Here is a 20,177-nt window from a genome sequence, read left to right as displayed (position 1 = left end):
TCTCAATGGCAGTTTAAATATTGTGTCTAGCTAACGAATATCAGTAGCCATAGTTATTTATGTAGGGGAAAACCCGTTCTCATAATTTTGACCATAGTGAGTAGGTTATAGCTCACAGGCAATTTACTGGGGGACGGACCAGAGTCTAAGCACTAAACTGGGTAGTCACGTGTAAATTGAAACATAACCCCCGTAGAGGCGTAATAACTTTCCCTCTCTTTGCACGTTTCAGCTTCGGATCTGTGCGAGACCGGCTGGGCAATCGAGAATAAAGCCTCAATTGTAGGCTAGATGCACATCTGAAAATGTTATGAGGATTTTATATTCTTCAACAATGTGGCAGAAACTGCTAAATGACCATAAACACTAAAGCACATTTTGTATTTTTTTTTAAAATCCTGGACACTGGAACAAACACAGTCTCTTTCGTCTTGTTTTGGATATTTTTTGGGTCATGAAAATGGTTTCAAATCAGCACTATTCGATGGGGGTTATGCATTCCGTGTTGTCTCTACTGTTCTGTGTTCAGTTCGGTCTGTCTTTCTCTGTGGCTGGACATGAGAACACCTGTGATGCGAACGGCAGCGTCTACTATGTGGGAGAATGGTACTTTCTAGAATCGGACCACTGCACGCAGTGTGAATGCACCACAGAGGGCTCGTCTTGTGCACGGACGGAGTGTACCTCTTTGCCGGCCGCTTGCATCCATGTCAGCCACTATCCTACTGACTGCTGTCCAAGATGTGAGAAAATAGGCTGCGAGTACCGGGGAGTGGTGTACGAGCTGGGACAAAACTTCCAGGTAGGCTACAGCAAGCACAACCCCCTACTTGGCACGATATGATCAAGTTAAACTTTACCTGGAATGAATAAACATAATATGTATGTGATGTCATTTACTTCTCAAATGTCTATTGAGTTGACTAATATTGATTCTTCTCTTACTATAATAAGCGTTGTGCTTCCTCCTGAAATCGTCTCTCCAAAGTCTCTCTGTGCGCAATTACGCGTCAGCAATTTTGGATATATTTTTTTCAAAAGTAACGTATTTGACTCATTGTTAACATGTCTCTTAATATATCACTGCATACGCGTCTTATGACAAGCAGCACATTTCATTTTCTTTCTTTTCAGAAACATCTCTGGGCGTCGGACTGTTTCTGGCATTGTATGCAGATCAATTTTCGAATATGGCTAAATTGCGCTTCCCTGTGGTTTGTTGTTGAACTACTAACTGCTATGAAATCTTGTTTTTTCAAGTTTCAAATCAAATGTTATTTGTCACATGCGACGAATACAATAGGTGAATACCTTACTGTGAAATGCTTACTTACAAGCCCTTAACCAACAATGCAGTTCAAGAAATAGAGTTAAGAAAATATTTACTAATAAACTAAAGTAAAAAAATAAAAATAAAATAACACTATAATAACAATAACGAGGCTATATACAGCGGGTACGGGTACCCCCTGTATATAGCCTCGTTTGATACAGTAGCAGATGAAACTTTTACTGACAGGGATTTTAACTGGTGAAGATACTGCCACATGGAGGCAGTATGATACTTTTGAATGCTACACTTACAACAAGTCTATTCAAATGTGACAGTGCATATGTAAATTGAGAGAACAGATATAGATACAAATCCCCCTTTTGATATTGAGGTTCTTCTGGAGGCTCATTGGAAACATTTTGATAATCTCCTTCGTAGTCCTCAACCATACTATAGAATGAGTTGTTCAGTTATGTTTGCTGTTTGTTTTCTTCTTCTAATTAAATCTGTGTTTCTTGTTTCTGATTATGTTGCTGTGCTAGTGATTACGTACAGCTTTGTTGTCTGTTCATGTAGTCAGTAGAGTCATTAGCCACAGTTCAACCCCCTTGAAGAATAAACTCAGCCCTCTGATTTGTTTCATTTAATTCAATGGATAGTGGAGACCAAATCCAACCAAGCTAAGCAGTATTTTAAGACCCCCTAAGTCAGTGAATTAGAATATGAAACAACTCTGGCAACAGAAAGCCACGCAGAGAGATTTACCTGTGGCTCATTGTCCTCTTGATGAAGTTATTATATAGGCCTCTGACACAGTACTGGAGGAGCTCAGAGACATTTGAGTTTTCTTCTTCCACTTCATTTAACCCACCCTCTGTATCTGAACCTCAGATATGCAGATAAACATCCAATACCATGACAGGGGAAAACATCTGGCAACAGTTTAAATGAATTGTATACCATAAAGCATATACTACACATATATAAGCACATCTTAAACATGGCATTATGGTTATATGTCAGACTTCTCTTTTTCAGATATATCTTGAAATGGGCTATAGGCTAGCATCTACACTAATGCTTATAGCTCAGGAAAACCAACATGCTGTCACAGTTAAATTTGTCACAGTTAAACTAAAAGCACCTGCATAAGTCAATCTTATCGTTGTAGAATCAATCGATTGCCCTGTCTCTTTGAATGAGCACTTTCTTCTGTCCAACTGCTCATGTCTAACAGTGATATCTGCCAGTGGCAGTCTAAAGAACACTAGGAGGCCTATGTACTGTATGTGGTTGCATCCCAAATGTCACAACATTCCCCTTTGGGCTCTGGTCAAAAGTAGTGCACTATAAAGGGAATAGGGTGCCATTTGGGATGAAACCTCTGTCTCTGACAGCCTGTGTTTTGTTCTGTGTGATTGGCAGCCCAACGAGTGCGAGCAGTGTACCTGTGACAGTGACGGCATCGCCCGCTGCCTGGTGGCAGACTGCGCCCCCCCACCCTGCGTCAACCCTATTTATACCAAAGGGAAGTGCTGCCCAGAGTGCCCAGAGGGTAAGTAAACTGACCTGTATACATCTCATGGATATTTATGACATAGAACCCCCCGCCATACTCAGCAGAACCACCTTGTTAAAAAATCCTGGGGAGAACCCTGAGAAGTATTTTGTTCCATTCTATTTGAGCCAAAGGGAGATGAGAGAGGGCTAGAGACAGGGAAGATGATGTTCTGACTCCTCACATTGTCTATTCTCTTCATAATTTACTCCTTAGAGTGATGCATGCCGTTAGTTTTGTCACATTACTGTTGTCAGCACCACAAGCAACAATACATGAAGGTGATCATTTATCCAAACAAATGGAAGTAGAGGTAGTGGGGGGCAGAATGAGCAATATATGCATGAAGTAATCTGCTTCACGCACCATTACCAATGACTGATTCTCTCTCTCCTGTTCTGCTGAGACACTCATTAGCTTTTAAAAGGAAGTTTATCGAGTTGGAAAATAGCCAAATGAACATGCATTCATTGTTTGAGTTTAGGTGGTCTATGACTGCGTAATTAATAGTATAGTGTTTTTTCAAAAACAGTACTTCGGAGGTAATCAATATTTATTGTCTGAAATTCAACTGATCATAAAAATACCCTCTCCTCTTTATGGTAGAGGTGACCGTTTATCCTCATAGAAAGAGAAGCGCATTGGAAAATATCACAACCATATAGCAAGTTAACAGAAATTTTTGTGTGTGTGTGATTCCCCAGGGCCCAACTGCTATGTGGATTCAACCCGGAGCCAGGTGATTCCAGGAGGTGAACCACTGTGGGTGGACTCCTGCACCAAGTGCCGCTGCCACGACTCAGGTGATGCTGGCTACTGGGAGGGCAACCGCTTGGCCACCTGTTCCCGCGTACGCAACTGCACCTCTGGAGAGACTAGCCAGAAGAACTGATTAAGTAGGACCAGTCATTTGCCCCGGTATAGGGTGAAGTTGCCCCTAGACACTGATCTTGGGTCAGTTTTGAATTTTCCCCCACTATTGGAGGAGAGGGAGCTGATCCTAGAACTGTACCTAGAGGAAACTTCTCCCCAGAGAGATTTGCCCCTGAATGTTTGGGGGTTATCAGCAGGACGGTGTTGGGCTAGTAACTGAAAGATCGCTGGTTCGAAATACCCCAAATAACTGGTCGATGTAACCTTGAGCAAGGCACTTCTCCCTAATTTTCTCCATAGGCACTATATTATGGCTGACCCTGTAAAACAACACATTTAACACTTATCCGGTGTATGTGACAATAAAATATATTTGTACATTTTTACTGACATGTACTGTAGCATGCATCACAAACATTTTTACAGCAGAAAAATCCAACTGTAACTACTATGTGAATGTATTTTTCGCTCTCTTGTCTAAACCTATTCCAAAGAGACTGGAGTTGTTTTGCTGGCATTATATTGCAATATTCATGTTCATGTATTATCAATAAATGAACGTGTCAAGAGGCAGTTCACTCTCAAATCGAAGTTTGTCTGAGGTTTTCAGACTTGGTCTAATGTTAAGATGAGTACACGTCCCACACCATCTGCTGTCAAGATCCAACAATAAGCCTCAAACTCAAATATTTCCCATTCATTTAAGATGGAAGCCTTTATCTGTTAGGGACCATCTCATGATTCTCTTCTTGATATTAGACCACTTTTGAGATCTAAAAACACATCTGAATAACTTTGAATTTGGAGTGAACTATCTTTTTAACATTCCTTGCCCAAAACATTTCCTAATATAGTTGAAGGAGGGGGCAGTTTGACCCAACTGATTCTGAAGAACTCTGCTTTTGTGTGTGTACTCTAAACAAGGATTAAGCAGGTGAAGTAGCCACATATTTCTACACTAGTACAAATGTTTCAATGTGGTGTAGATGATAGGGACTATCCTACATTTTGGGATGTTATACTTCTCTAGTAGTGTTATTAGAAGATTTTGACCAACTTCAATGGATATTAATTCAGGTATACCTGCTCCATCTTATTTGAATTGATCATGAAGGAAACATTAAATATATGAAAATAATTGAGAGGTTCTGAAAGCTAAAGGCTGGTGTAAGCAACATTACATTTTCTGAATGAATGCTATAGGTTTGTAAACTATAAGCTACTCACTATCAGAATGTCAGAGATTCTGTTCACTTTCTTCCTTTACGTCCGTTCTTAAGGGACCATTGCATGAAAACCATTAAAGGCAAGAAACCGTTCTTCTTGTGTATGTTGTTGTGTAGCATATTGGTCTGTGCAGGCATGGATAGGATGCCAACATCCAAGCTTTGTCATTTCAGGCAAGGCTCTCATTACACTTCTCTAGTCGACTCTCCTAATACCGTGTCTCTTGATTATGTTATTGAAGATGTTGTATGTTGTTTATCTTTTATCCATATCTTTAGGAATTCCCTCCATCTTTCATAAAAAAAAGCTATGTAAACAGTAAGTGAAAACAAAGTGTCCTTGTATGTCCATTAACTATACTGTCCACTACAGTGTGCTGCCATTGTTGTGTAGAAGGATGTTTATTTATTACACACTGGATGTCTTGTCACTAAGGGGATGCCAGCGGTTCATTGTTTGGGGACAGCGCTCCCCCTCAACAATAACTGTTACGTTTTCTGTTCAAATTAGTTATGGGGTAGATTTATCTCTGAGACAGTATGAACATAATTTAACACTACCTAGAAATGATCCTTTCTTTGTAATGCATCAACTGATGGGAGCGGGGTTTGGTCAACACTGCCATTAGTAGATCATTCTAAAAACGTGCGCTACATTACTAGAATTCGGCTAATGCAAACAATTTCCACCCAAGGCGTAGGATCCCCTTAGCCAGTTTCTGTCTAATATCTAACAAAGTAGTTTAGCGTTTTAATTTGAGCTGCATTGCAATGTGATGGTATTTCTGAACCTCCCTCTGAAGGAACATTAGTGGCTCAACTATTATAATCAGTTATTTGTGTTTTGTTTTGCATGGATTTTTCATGACTGCTACCAGTTCCACTCTGCCTTTGGAACCAGGAGAAGGTTCTATCACTCTATTCTCTTCAGTCTCAGTACATTTTCGATTACTACTCAAATCAAATCAAATCAAAATGTATTTGTCACATACACATGGTTAGCAGATGTTAATGCGAGTGTAGCGAAATGCTTGTGCTTCTAGTTCCGACCGTGCAGTAATATCTAACAAGTAATCTGACAATTTCACAACAACTACCTTATGCACACAAGTGTAAAGGAATAAATAAGAATATGTACATATGGATGAGCGATGACCGAACGGCATAGGCAAGATGCAGTAGATGGTATAGAGTATATACATATGAGATGAGTAATGTAGGGTATGTAAACATTATATAAACTGGCATTGTTTAAAGTGACTAGTGATACATTTATTACATACATTTTTTATATTATTAAAGTTGCTAGAGATTTGAGACAGTATGTTGGCAGCAGCCACTCAATGTTAGTGATGGCTGTTTAACAGTCTGATGGCCTTGAGATATAAGCTGTTTTTCAGTCTCTCAGTCCCAGCTTTGATTCACCTATACTGACCTCGCCTTCTGGATGATAGCGGGGTGAACAGGCAGTGGCTCGGGTTGTTGTTGTCCTTGATGATCTTTTTGGCCTTCCTGTGACATCGGGTGGTGTATTTGTCCTGGAGGGCAGGTAGTTTGCCCCCGGTGATGCGTTGTGCAGACCTCACTACCCTCTGGAGAGCCTTACGGTTGTGAGCGGAGCAGTTGCCGTACCAGGCGATGATACAGCCCGACAGGATGCTCTCGATTGTGCATCTGTAAAAGTTTGTGAGTATTTTTGGTGACAAGCCAAATTTCTTCAGCCTCCTGAGGTTGAAGAGACGCTGTTGCGCCTTCTTCACCACGCTGTATGTGTGGGTGGACCATTTCAGTTTGTCCGTGAGGAACTTAAAACTTTCCACCTTCTCCACTATTGTCCCGTCAATGTGGATAGGGGGGTGCTCCCTCTGCTGTTTCCTGAAGTTCACAATCATCTCCTTTGTTTTGTTGACGTTGAGTGTGAAACACACCAGCCAGCTGGTCTGCACATGCTCTGAGGATGCGGCCGGGGATGCTGTCTGGGCCGGCAGCCTTGCGAGGGTTAACACGTTTAAATGTTTTACTTACTTTGGCTGCGGTGAAGGAGATCGGATCCCAGTAAGTGACCCAAAACAACGGCGCCGCAAAAGGGGCAGATGGAGCGGTCTTCTGGTCAGGCTCCGTAGACGGGCACATCGCTCACGAGTATACTACTCGCCAATGTCCAGTCTCTTGACAACAAGGTAGACGAAATTCGAGCATGGGTTGCCTTCCAGAGAGACAGAGGTTGTAACATTCTCTGTTTCCCGGAAATATGCCTCACTCGGGATACCCTATCAGAGTCGGTACAGCCACCCGGTTTCTTCACGCATCGCGCCGACAGAAACAAACATCTCTCTGGTAAGAAGAAGGGCGGGGGTGTATGCCTTATAATTAACGAGTCGTGGTGTGATCATAACAACATACAGGAACTCAAGTCCTTTTGTTCACCTGACCTAGAATTCCTTACAATCAAATGCCGACCGCATTATCTACCAAGAGAATTATCTTCGATTATAATCACAGCCGTGTATATCCCCCCCCAAGCAGACACCTCGACGGCTCTGAAAGAACTTCATTGAACTCTATGTAAACTGGGAACCACATATCCAGAGGCTGCATTTATTGTAGCTGGGGATTTTGACAAGGCTAATCTGAAAACATGGCTACCTAAATTTTATCAGCATATCGAATGCGCGACCCGGGCTGGCAAAATTCTGGATCATTGCTACTCTAACTTCCGCGATGCATACAAAGCCCGCCCTCACCCTCCTTTCGGCAAATCTGACCACGACTCCAATTTGTTTCTCCCAGCATATAGACAGAAACTAAAACAGGAAACGCCCGTGCACAGGTTTTTTCAACGCTGGTCCGACCAATCTGATTCAACGCTTCAAGATTGCTTCGATCACGTGGACTGGGATATATTCTGAGTAGCCTCAGACAATAACATTGATGAATATGCTGATTCGGTGAGTGAGTTTATTAGCAAGTGCATCAGTGATGTTGTACCCACGGTGACTATTAAAACCTTCCCCAACCAGAAACCGTGGATTGATGGCAGCATTCGTGCAAAACTGAAAGCGCGAACCACTGCTTTTTATCATGGCAAGGCGACCAGAAACATGACCAAATACAAACAGTGTAGCTATTCCCTCCACAAGGCAATCAAACAAGCTAAGCGTCAGTATAGAGACAAAGTAGAGTCGCAATTCAACGGCTCAGACACGAGACGTATGTGGCAGGGTCTACTGTCAATTAAGGATTACAAAAAGGAAAACAGCCCCATCGTGGACACCGACGCCTTGCTCCCAGACAAACTAAACTTCTTTGCTCGCTTTGAGGACAATACAGTGCCACTGACACAGCCTCATAGACAGATATCTATTACAGGTTTCTTTGAATGCCATGGCAACTGGACACAATGGAGGGGGAAAAAAAGTATCAGCCCCCTCATCAGGATGGGTACATCCCAACGGTACCCTATTCCCTACATAGTGCACTACTCTTAACCAGAGTCCTATGGGCCCTGTTGAAAAGTAGTGCACTATAAAGGGAATAGGGTGCCATTTAGGACACAATTGACGACTCAGGTGAAACATATTTTCTCATCTGGCAAGGAAAAACAAACCAATCATGTGAGTGTATCTCATTTACCATCAGATTTATTGATTGTATAGAAAAAGTTGGTTTGATATAACATTATGCATTCTATATAAGATATAACATTTTCAACATTCAATATACAAAACCTAGATACAGTGCATCTTTAAAAATGCACTCCAGCTTGAAGGCCCGAGGCAGTCAGTAGGCGATGTTCTCCAATGCCCTCATCCTATCCTGTTTCTCTTTCAGTTACCCACCACTTCCTTGAAATGACTGCTCTGACAGTGAGGGAAAATATTGCTCAATGGGCATTAGGTTGAAACGTATAAGTAGAAGGGGAAAGCCATGCAGTGTCTGCCAACAGATGGATAAAGAGAACTTCAGACGCACTCCAAAGGGTGGACAGTACCTTAGTATGCCACATGTCTGCTTTTCTTATTCAAGGATGCATCAAACACATGGTCAATGAAGAAAGCTGATGCCCCGCAATTATCAATTTCCAGGACAAAATTGAATACAATAATAGTTGACTGCGGGGAGGGAGGGTGCAGAGGGATGCGTCCCATATGGCACCCACTTTCCTATATGGGCCCTGGTCAAAAGTAGTGCACTAGATAAGGAATAGGGTGCCATTTGGGATGCAAACGAGGAGCGGTGCTTTATCACTGGTTTATAGCTGGCGAGTTGTGTGGGAGAGACACAGTCCTGGGCAGGATGTCTCTAAGCTTGTGCTGAAAGGTCCCCCTGTCAACACCATCATATCAAATCTGTATTATACAGTACCTACAATGTGAGACCACAGTCACTATAAGTGGGGTAGTGGGGCAGAATACAGACAATAGGCCAAACAAGATAATATGATGGATATACCAATATGATTTATGACTAAATGGATATAATAGTACCAATAGGATGGATTATTCCTGTACTAGCCTACTTGGGCATGATCTCCATATAGATATCAAGTTAACAGAACCGACTGAGTTCTATTGGACGTTTTCTCTGTTCACAACACAAATGATATGGTAATGCCTGTTCATGTACCTGTAATACATGATAACTAGCTCTTGATGTCTGATACAAGTCTGATATGTACAGAAATCACATCCTGTAGTCTACTGTAAAGTAAACCAAATATCCACCAATTGTACAGTAAGATCTTTGACTGAAGCTCTGATAAAAAGCCCAGTCTGTAGACCTAACCAGACGATTTGACAATCACTGGCAAAAACATTGTTTTTATCAAAGCATTTCATTTAATGAAACCATTGACTAAAACTTCAGTACCAAATATGTTCAGGGTTGTGTGCTACTGCATCAATAGTAAGCTCATTCTGCTAAGCAGATTTTAGGTAATGATGCTAGCTATATATAAAAGCTTCTTCCCACAGTTCCAAGTAGTATATTTAGCCTTTAGGAAAATGATTCCCTCAACATGGAACATAAAAGCAGGAGCTTGGCAGGATGATGAATCATACTATACTGGGACCATAGGCAGTAATATGTCAAAATCCTATGGTCCACAGCCATCAGAAAGCAGTACATACACAGCATTCACCCATTTGACAGAAGTAATGACATCCAGAATACAGTAGCGTAAATGTACATTGGTCTCCAGTGTAGAATGAGGAGTAGAGTATTCTCTTTCCGAGGTGCTCTCACACCAGTAGTAGTGCACTCAAAAATGAAAAGGCAGCAGAATGAGAGATGAGAGAGAGAGAGAGAGAGAGAGAGAGAGAGAGAGAGAGAGAGAGAGAGAGAGAGAGAGAGAGAGAGAGAGAGAGAGAGAGAGAGAAGAGATGATTGTTGAAGTCCTCCTGATATTTCTATAGAGGAGCAGTGTGCTTCAGACACAGCTGTCTGTGTATTCATCAGATGGTCAAGTACAGAAAAACACTGTGGTGTTCACACAGACACACACGGAGAAAGGGAGAAAGGGATGGTAGAGCCAGGGAGTGAAATAAAAGGAAATGGAGGGTGTTGTAAAAAAACAAAAAAGAAGGGAAATGCACTCAATGCACTTGAAAAGGCTCTCTAAAATAAACAGAGGGGAAACGGGTTGGTTGGGGCATCTCAAATACTCACTGTCTCAAGCCAGGCCAAGAAAACCATTGATAGTACAAAAGAGAGATTTCCACATCACTTCACACAACAGAATGCAGCATTCCTTATCATTGCCCCTCATAACAATTTTGAAGGCATCAGTTTGGTTTTTAGGCAGTACACAAAGGAAAAGGAGAAGAAAATGAGAGAAGAAAAAGCTTACTGACGTTAAAAGGCTTTTATATACTGGTGGTGTTAATAGCGAAATGATGGTTTTCCATTTATTCGAAGTACTCAATAAATAACCAACTTCAGTTCTGTTCTTATCACCTCAGTGCTTCAGTGTCTCTGACTTTGAATGGATGAAATTAATGCTACAATGCAAATATTCACCATACTAGACAGTCCTTACAGTATTCACAATTTAAACCACTAGGTTATCGATGCCTTATCATTTTCTTTTCCAAAAACGTGGATGGCATTTTGAAATAGAAATTAAAGAAAAAAGTGGAGCAAAGAGTCTTTTATTTGAGCAATAGATGATCCTCTTCTAAAACTGTCTGGGACACATTGTCATACAGCAAACGTTTACACTTTCATCAGTATCTAATGAAACCTTCTCTTTGCGTGAGAACACGTCAACAAAATAGTCTCTAATAATCACCTGTCAGAACCATGCCAGAAGTCCATCTTCTCTTCTATTTGCTGGACCTTTCTCCTCCACAAACAGGTCAAAACTAGTTCCTTGAATAGCCATATCCATCCACTACCAGGAGGTCTTTATTCATTTTATTCACTCAACCTTGATTCTCTCCACAGAAGGTCACACCTCTGTCTTAATAAAAAGTGTTGGTGCACATTGTCACTCTCCTCCAGCACCGTTTTTCAACGTCAGAGACATGGGAAATGGGGAAAGCCTGCATTGGATGCAGGGACAGACAGTACACATTCATGTTGCGCCGATATAGTGTTCTGATTGACAGATTCTCACAGAGAGATCAGGGCAGTTCTTCTTGGTTCTGCTCATGTAACTCTGAATCCCAAACCCAACCCCCAGCATATCAACAACCCAATATAATATGACTCCTCTTGAACCCCCGTTGCTTTGTGTTATCAGGACCGAGACACCAGTAGCACTGGACTTATTGCTGTGTGTTTCATGTACAGTGTGTGCATTTCCAGAACAGCACTGTCGCCAGGGGAAAGAATCTGAATCTAATCTAATATATCCTCTGTCCTCATCTATTCCTGAGAGCTAGTCAGTCAGTCAGGGTCCCAGCCATGTTGTAGGCCTGCCGTAACCGTCGAGCCGTTGGCAGGGTGGGAGGGCAACAAGTGTGTACCAGTATCCCCACACAGACTGGGCTGTGAGAGGCCAGGGCAGACTCCTAGCGCAGGTCGGTGGGGGGTATCTGAGTCAGGCTGAGGGAGGTAGAGGAGGAGATGAAGGCTCTCTGCTGTGTATTATAGTTCTCTCCCCCATCTCCCTTCCTCCTCCTCCATGTCAAGGCCGGGGCTCTCTATCTGTCTAGCCCCTGAAAGGCCGGGGCTCTCTATCTGTCTAGCCCCTGAAAGGCCGGGGCTCTCTATCTGTCTAGCCCCTGAAAGGCCGGGGCGGGGGCTTGCCGATCTCCACAGAGATGTTGGTATAGAGAGGGTACTTCTTAAACTGGAGCACGCGGTACGTTAAAGTGCTGATCCCGTCTCTCTTCATAGTGTTCTTGGTATTCTGGATCTTGTTGAATCTGGAGAAGATTTAAAAATCATTATTATTACTGGGAAATGTTTTCAGTGTAGCAAACAGTGAAATATTATTGCATGTTTTACTTTTTTTATCACAATCATCATGGCTAACATTTTGATTTTGCATGTTTCTTGTTAATCCCATATTGGCCAACAGGTGGTGCTATGAGCATGTACTGGAACTCAGAGGACAAATACAGGAATCATCCATCTGTAACAGTCATCCATTGTCCAATGCCAAGGCTACAATACCCCATGGTTTTCTCAGATTTCCTGTTACTGTTTGAGAAGAGGCAGGGATTCAGAGTACATAAACTGCTTCAGTAGCCAACAGTGCATATCCAATCTTCAAAGAGCAGTGAATGGATCAAACAAGATGTATTTTTATGTGCTTGGACATAAACCCACTACGACACAATCCAAGTCAACCTAAGAAGAACCCTGCAGCAGCACCTTGTCACTTACAGCTAAACAGAGATTTCTCTACACGCAGATCTTGTCAGGAATCTAAATTAAAGCTAAATTACTTTTAGACTAAGAGAGAAAGGAGGGGGTAGCGAGAGACAGAGAGAGTGAGAGGAAGGGAGAAAGAGAGGGGGAGGGAGAGAGAGATTTATCTATAAATCTATCAAGAGGAGAGAGGATTAAAGGCAATAGCCTGAATGTGCTCTACTACTATACTTTATCATAGTCTCTCAATGATCTCACAATGAAATCGGAGATATTCTCACATATTACAAAAATATGGACTGTAAAAGCATGCAACTTTCAGAGTAAGCTTCCCCTATTCATGTTTTGGTATCAACTTATATCGGCAAGGCATCAGCCATAAAAAGCCATAAAACCACTATTTTAGCATGAGATGATGATTCATAATGCATGTTTGATGACGATGCTACTCTGTGGAAGGAGGAAGCCTTGTATTCATTGAGTTAATATGCATGAATCCACGGTGTAAGGCAGTGCCAACTAATCTTTTGGAATAATGATGAATGGTAGTCTTTCTTCTTTTGGCAAGCCTTATGTCTCATTATTATGCCTAAACCACATCTCCTACTTCCTACTGACCAAACAGAGCAGAATGGGTGGCAGTAACAGAGCTGTAGAGGTGGTCAACATGAATCATCAAAAACATGCGCTTTGGTAAACAGTAAACACTGGTCGTGGTAGGAGATTAGAACCACTCGCTCCTGGATACGCTGAAGAATGCCCTGGAATGTCTGGTGGGTAAGACTGGGTTTGCAACGGAAGCTGCATAATTATGGTAAACTAGGCTAATTTGTTGACCTAAGAAACATTTTTGGAGGCATAATGCGTTTTCCTACGAGGACAGATACAACATAATAATTAGAGTGCAAGGATAGAATAATTAGTTTTTTTCAGGAAATAGTCTAATCCAGGTTTTTAGGACAGCGATTTGACACTTAATGCTCTTCTTGTGCAGCCTTTCTCTAAGTACTACACACATCATGAGTATATGGGCATATTAGGACCTTTTAATTAAAGGGGCAGTGCAGTCAAAAACATTATTTTCTTCGTGGAAGAATGGTGTCGCATCCCTCCAATAGAGTTCAAGACACTAGTAGAATCTATGCCAAGGTGCATTGAAGCTTTTCTGGCTCGTGGTGGCCAAACGCCCTGTTAAGACTCTTTATGTTGGAGTTTCCTTTATTTAGGAAGTTACCTGTATATTGCCACACTATGAGGTTGGAATGACACTATGAAATTGTGAAAATTATGATCATGAACTTTTAGTGTAAGATCTGTTTGAAAAGACAGCCTGAAATGTCAGCTTGTTTGGCTGGGTGGGGTTTCAGTTAATAGACCAATAACGAAGAGAGTTTGCCCTCCTCTATGCCAATAACAGCTAGTTTTCACGTTACACATCCCTCCCACTCCAATTAGGCCCCTCGCTCTGACCACTCCCAGACTGTCCAAGACTTCTTTGAAAAATTGCATTTTGCTAAGATGCTATTTTTGTTTCTTTTTGACCATTTTAATTGAAAACAATCACAGTAAGGTATTTAATTGTCACCCAGAAATTCTTTGATATTGAGATAACAAAGTCTGCTTTGGACCTTTAAAGCATCAGCGACCTTAATAACTTAACTCCAGTGAACCCGGGCTAAAGGCCCTAACCATAAAATCTGCCGCTCTGCCCTTGAGCAAGGCAGTTAACCAACCAACAACACCTACTCCCCGGGCGCCGATGACATGGACGTCAATTAAGGCAGCCCCCTGCACCTCTCTGATTCAGATGCGGAAGACACATTTCCCTTTCCCAATACGCTGTTAGAATTTTGAGAAGCGCTCTCTCTCTAAAAGGTTTGGCTATAAAAGCCCAGACCCTTCAAGGCCTTTCTACTTCCCTCTATTTTAAAACCCAAATGTATTATTTTACAAATCAAAACACTTCAAATAATCCCCAAAGTATTTTAATGAGGAACAAACATTTTTTGGGGGGAGGTTTCCCTAATTGGGGTTTCTCTGTCTATCTTTCCTCTTCAAGGCATTTATTAATTATTTATTGGCCCAAAATAAATTGTGTCCATGACAACTTTCGCAAAAGCCGAGGCTCATGGATCAGAATCAAGTCAGGCTGGAGAATAAAGTGCTGGAAATGTCAGTCAAAGGATGATGGTCAGTCTCTCTCTCTCACACTCTCTCTCTCTACTGTATCTACGTTTATCTATCTATCTATTGTATCTGTCTGTCTCTCTCTCTATCCATCACACAGCGAGTCAGCGACAGATTCCTTAAAATTAGTCTCTGATGTATTGGTTGTCATAAAGCCAATGGGACTGGATGTAAACCCTGCTCTTGTTGTCTATAGAACTCAACTAGTGTCAATTCAGCAAGTAATAACTCTGACCCATATTAGAGTAGCCTAGGTGACATGACACACTTTAATTTCTACAAAAACAAGCCTTGTAATTAATTTCTGATAGCATGTCCTATACTAAATGACCCAAGACTATACATACATCACAGTGTGTTCATGCAGGACAGCTACATATCTTAGAAATATGTTATAAGCGATGGTACATATTAGGCACATGTTAGGTTCAAGGCACCCTATTTCCTATAGTGAACTACTTTAGACCAGGCCATGTGGTGGTGCACTATAAAGGGAATAGGGTGCCATTCCGATTCATGTTGATTGGGATTGCATGGTAAGTACTTAGATCAGTATCTATCAACCCATCCACCTGCCACAAGCCAAACAGACAACAGCAAGCTTCCCTGGCTATGTCAGCACAGCAAACCCCTCTTACATCAACATGTTTCAATTCATTAGGCACAGCAACAACAACTAATTCATTTTCCCATGGAAATTTGTTTATTAGGCTCTCGTGCTAGCTATTGCAGGATCTCTTCATTGGTTCATTATTAGTATTGTCTGAGGCACTCATCAAAATGAGCGTTGTCTTCTGTGGCTGTTATCTTCACACACTGGAAATCATAGGGAGTGGGAGTTCATGGAAAACAAATAGAACCAAGATCAGGCTGAGGATTAAATGGCCTCCGCATGGTTATTTAGCCTTCAGAGCATGGTAAGAGCCAGCAACGGGGCTGGATGTGATCAATAACAGTCTGTAACTTCTACAGTGCGTGAACTCATGCTATGCAATAATAATGTTTTACAAATTGCAGCTCAGCTCTGTAGGGATCTGGGGTTTGGCAGCTATCACAACTAACAGCGCTGCATATAGCCATGCAGTTATCGATCTGCTCTTTTTAGAGTCATTGATGGGCTGTCTATTCATGTATGAAAGAGCCCTCTTAGCAGTGAATAAACAATGATAATCCATTTCTATGATAAGTGTTATGAGTTGTTATTTTCCAGCCAAATCTATGGGATATGACATGGGGGATTCATCTTAGAGCAGCCTTATAACCGCGAGCTGGTATTATGTGTTGAGTGTGAGACAACCTTTATCAAAAAGACAACTTTGGTAACCGAGCAAACAATAACTACAGTACCTGTACTTTCTGTACCTTCAGGGAAAAGATCCATAGGAAAAGTCTGATCCCAGATCTGTTTTATGCTGTCTTGACAACTCCTATGTCATTGTCGGCAAGACAGCACAAACAGATCTGGAACCAGGCTTGTGTCTAGAGAGGAAAATATAGAAATCAAATACAAACCTTTGTGGGTTGGGTTCATTGTGCTTGTCTCTTTCATGTTTGATCATTCTGTATCGGCCGATCCGGACGTCCGGTCGAACCACCTTCATCCCGTTGAGGGTGATCCTACAACAGAGTCATGGTTTAGAAAGGATCAGAGTTTTCATCCCAAACGGCACCCTATTCCCTACATAGTGCACTACTTTTGACCAGAGCCCTATTGACACTGGTCAAAAGCAGTGCACTACATAGGAAATAGGTTTCCAATTGGGAAGCAACCATAATCACACTTACAGCCATAGAAATATAAGTCATAACTGCTCCAAAACCGCTGTAGCAATGCCAGCCATGACCAGACACTGTCATAGCAATCTCAAGTTAAGCTTTAGCTGTAATGCGACAAAAATGGGTTCAAGCAAGGCACTGACTGTAGACAACCAGTAAAACTAAAGCCTATTCTAGAATTAGAGGGAGGAAAATAAGAAATTACTGTATATTCCTTTACGCAGTGATATGGAACCTTGTGTGTGTTTGGATGTTTACAATGTTTAGTTCCCAAGATGGGATGAAATGGTTTTATTTCTCTCTGTAATACTCTGATTCATGCTGGATCTCCTGTGTTATTGGTGCAGCCAACCTTGATATTACTGTTTGTATCTGTGGGCCTCGCTCTTACTGACTGACAAACAACCAGCAAAACACATTGCTTCTGCATCCTGCCATCAAAGCCTCATTAGAACATATGAGAAGAAAATGCCAAGCGAGTCAAAAAAACATTTATGAATACAAATTCAGTAGAACATATTGAAGAAAACCCAGACTCTTCCCATTAAGTGTCTGTTAGCGTTCCTGAAGGGACCAGCCAAAGCAGCCTTGCTAACCGTCTTGGAAAACAAAGGCATTTGTTTGAGTAAAATGCTGCTTCCAGCTGCTTGACTGCTTGAACAATCGGGTCATTATAATCTCCCCATTTGGCTCTTTATCTGTGTGGAGCCCCTGGAGACAACAATCGGTCATGTGAGCATCCCGTTGCTCCAGCTTAAGCAATAGGCTGGCTGCTGCTTCTCTCTCTGGACCTTCCTCTTCCTTCCTAGTACATGATGGAGATCAATAACATAAACAGTGTCTGTCTGTCTGTTTCCGTGTGTTAGGGCTTGTGGGTTTTTTCTTCCATTAACACCAGCGAGGAGGCCTGGTAATGCATAATGCAGAGAGTTGATTTGATAATCTCCTTGTGTATTCCTGACCCAGAAACAACATCACTAAGGATTAATTGAGGGAAATATAGAAAAAAAACAGTCCGCATCCCAAATGGCACCCTATTCCAAATATAGTGCACACATTTTGACCAGGACTCACATTGCTCTGTTCAAAAGTAGTGCACTCTGTAGGGAATAGAGTGACACTTCGGATGCAACCTACTATTTGTAACCAGAATAGGTATGTACACTTTACCTCGCTCATTTAGAGCTTGGTAAAAGCTACTAGAACTAAATGGCCAACTGGGTCTGTGTCAAGTACTGTACACCTACATGATTATCATCCACTTCAGGCCAGTTACATACTAGCTGGAAACTGAACTATTCAGTGACTTCTTTGGCTTTAAGACATTCTGTAGTGTTAACCGTGGTTTCAAGGTATCAGGTGGAAAAAGCTCCAACCAACTGCAGTGATTTCAAGGATATAAGAGGGCAGGTAGAGGAATGGGCACAGAGCTCAGTCTCAGCTCTATCTCCCAATCAATGGTTAGCCTCGCCTGGGTAATCCATGTGTGAGTTAATCAATACCATGGTACTTAGTTTGTACTGTAAGCTGAAGATATTGGGCCTGAAGGACTACCCTAGAGTTCAATTAAGACAAGTGTCTGGATGTACTTTCAAAATCATTTATTTCACTCGATTCTTTCTAACAAAACAAATGTACAGACATCAGCAGGAGGTTAGGCATACATCCTTTTTGACCATTTCTTTACTTTAGGACAAGTTGAGGAGAAAGAATTCTAACACGTTCCGGGAACATCTTTCACCAGAAACCTTTATCGATTGTAAGATGTGAATGTATTGTAGGATGTAGTGAGATGAGATGTACTGTATGAGATAACATGGCTGTCTGACAGGTTTCTTTGTCATCATTTACTGTTCTGTTTGGTAATACGCCACGGGACTCCACGTGGTGCTGCTGCGCCCTTCCATCCATTAGCCTGACTTCTTTCCTCCATGTTTTAACATCCTGCTGTCTCAGCCCAGCGAGCACACAAAATTGGCTCAATCGTATTGAACAGCGTTGTGTGCCAAGGATCTGTGGGCTCTTTCATTCCGAACCAGATTCCTTGAACTCCATCAAACCTTTTGAAACCAATCAGAGGGGGAATGATGAAGAGAGAGCATTGAGCGATATAATATAATAATATAATCAAAAGCATATCTGGAAGAAAATAGAGAGGAAAAAAATCCAGTCTTTGACCTTGCACAACAAAACTCTGAAAACGCTGAAGATTATTTTCAGATGCGTTGTTCATTCCTCTTAGGCACAATGAGATAAGATTATCGTTGTTGAAGAGTAAGATATCTGTTGTCCTAGATTTACATTGCCCTTGGTAACAAAGTAGTATTCAGGCTCAGAGAGGAGGAGAAACAGTATGATTACATTGTCAGTTTTGTGTACGGTTGACAGTGGAGGCTGCTGAGGGGAGGACAGCTCATAATAATGGCTGGAATGGAGTGTAACGGATGGAATAGAGAGAATAGAATGGTATTGAAAACATGAAAACCATGTGTTTGATACTATTCCCTTCACACCCTTCCGCCGATTATTATAAGCAGTCCTCCCCTCAGCAGCAAAATGGTTGCTCTCTCGCAATGCATACAGTACATACATTGCAATGCTTGTCCCTTCGTTGACTTCCTTACTATTCTCACATTGCCACTGATATCATTCACTCTCTATGTAACTGTTAAATATTACAAGAATTATAAGAATTAACAAGAAATCATTGTTTTCCTGAGGTCCAGTGGTAGTATTGATATAACTGTCTGGACAGCTAATTTGGACTCGCGTGCACTTCTGATTGGATTAAGAATGTCGCCATCTTTTTTTCATTTCTCAACAGTCTTTCTTAATTGCATTAGACTCTTGGAGTCGAGGGGAATTGGAATATGCGGCATCCCCTCATTTCACTCTGTCAGAGCCGAAATGAGAGGGGTGCTGAGAAAGAAGCCAGTGGGGAGAGACGAGGAGATGAGAGGAGCGAAGCTGAAATCGCTCATGTTGGATTGAGAGTGTGTTTGCACTGTCTGTGATGGTCTTGCTGACTGTGGTGGTTCTATCTCTCTGCTGCCTGCCAACTCTCTGTCCACTCCCTCCTGTCTCCCTCTAATTAGAAATAGCCACACGAGGGCAATAGAGAAATGAGAGTCCTGCCAGGCCTGGCATTTTTCTCCTCTATCTCCCTCCCTCTTTTACAGACAGACCAAATGTAGACTTGATAGTCTGCCCATGTTTAAATAGAAAATATCACAATTTGAAATAGGCTATGACTTGGGATTGTATATTTCTTGAGTAATCTTCCTTGAAATTGTCTCTCCTCTATCTGTCTGTTGGCATCAGTATCATCTAGGTGTATATTTAGGTCAGGGAGAGCCTGTCTGTCTGTCTGTCTGTCTGTCTGTCTGTCTGTCTGTCTGTCTGTCTGTCTGTCTGTCTGTCTGTCACCAGAGACAGTCAGTCACCTAGCTTAGCAGTAGAAGTAAAT

At 41.8% G+C, this 20,177-nt stretch overlaps 2 protein-coding genes across 5 annotated transcripts in view; one reads left to right on the top strand and one right to left on the bottom strand.

Annotated features, from left to right (window-relative positions):
- Nucleotides 1–120: 120 nt before the first annotated feature.
- Nucleotides 121–5,023, top strand: LOC129824033 (von Willebrand factor C domain-containing protein 2-like). Its single transcript, XM_055883305.1, has 3 exons — nt 121–802; nt 2,699–2,828; nt 3,536–5,023. Exons 1-3 carry the CDS (start codon nt 455–457, stop codon nt 3,721–3,723), a joined length of 666 nt encoding a protein of 221 aa, XP_055739280.1. The 5' UTR covers nt 121–454; the 3' UTR covers nt 3,724–5,023.
- A 3,522-nt stretch (nt 5,024–8,545) lies between these two features.
- b4galt2 (UDP-Gal:betaGlcNAc beta 1,4- galactosyltransferase, polypeptide 2) overlaps nt 8,546–20,177 on the bottom strand; it is a 161,389-nt gene continuing 149,757 nt past the window's right edge. For 3 of the 4 annotated variants that reach the window (XM_055883299.1, XM_055883301.1, XM_055883300.1), the window contains 2 exons: nt 16,448–16,552; nt 8,546–12,300 (listed from right to left, as the gene is read on the bottom strand). In XM_055883299.1, the coding sequence (XP_055739274.1) occupies nt 12,150–12,300; nt 16,448–16,552 (256 nt within the window). In that variant the 3' untranslated portion in view covers nt 8,546–12,149. The other variant, XM_055883303.1, reaches the window with a different exon arrangement.

This window comes from Salvelinus fontinalis, chromosome 26 (genome assembly GCF_029448725.1).
Source record: "Salvelinus fontinalis isolate EN_2023a chromosome 26, ASM2944872v1, whole genome shotgun sequence".
NCBI lineage: Eukaryota > Metazoa > Chordata > Actinopteri > Salmoniformes > Salmonidae > Salvelinus > Salvelinus fontinalis.
Note: the sequence above shows the minus strand (reverse complement) of the source record. Positions and strands in the feature narration are given on the sequence as shown.

What these genes read in the sequence shown, in the direction of transcription:
- LOC129824033 (XM_055883305.1), top strand. Translation starts at nt 455, where the DNA reads ATGAAAATGGTTTCAAATCAGCACTATTCGATGGGGGTTATGCATTCC. An exon ending in AGCTGGGACAAAACTTCCAG is followed by an intron (nt 803 to 2,698) that starts GTAGGCTACAGC and finishes TGTGATTGGCAG; the next exon opens with CCCAACGAGTGCGAGCAGTG. An exon ending in CTGCCCAGAGTGCCCAGAGG is followed by an intron (nt 2,829 to 3,535) that starts GTAAGTAAACTG and finishes GTGATTCCCCAG; the next exon opens with GGCCCAACTGCTATGTGGAT.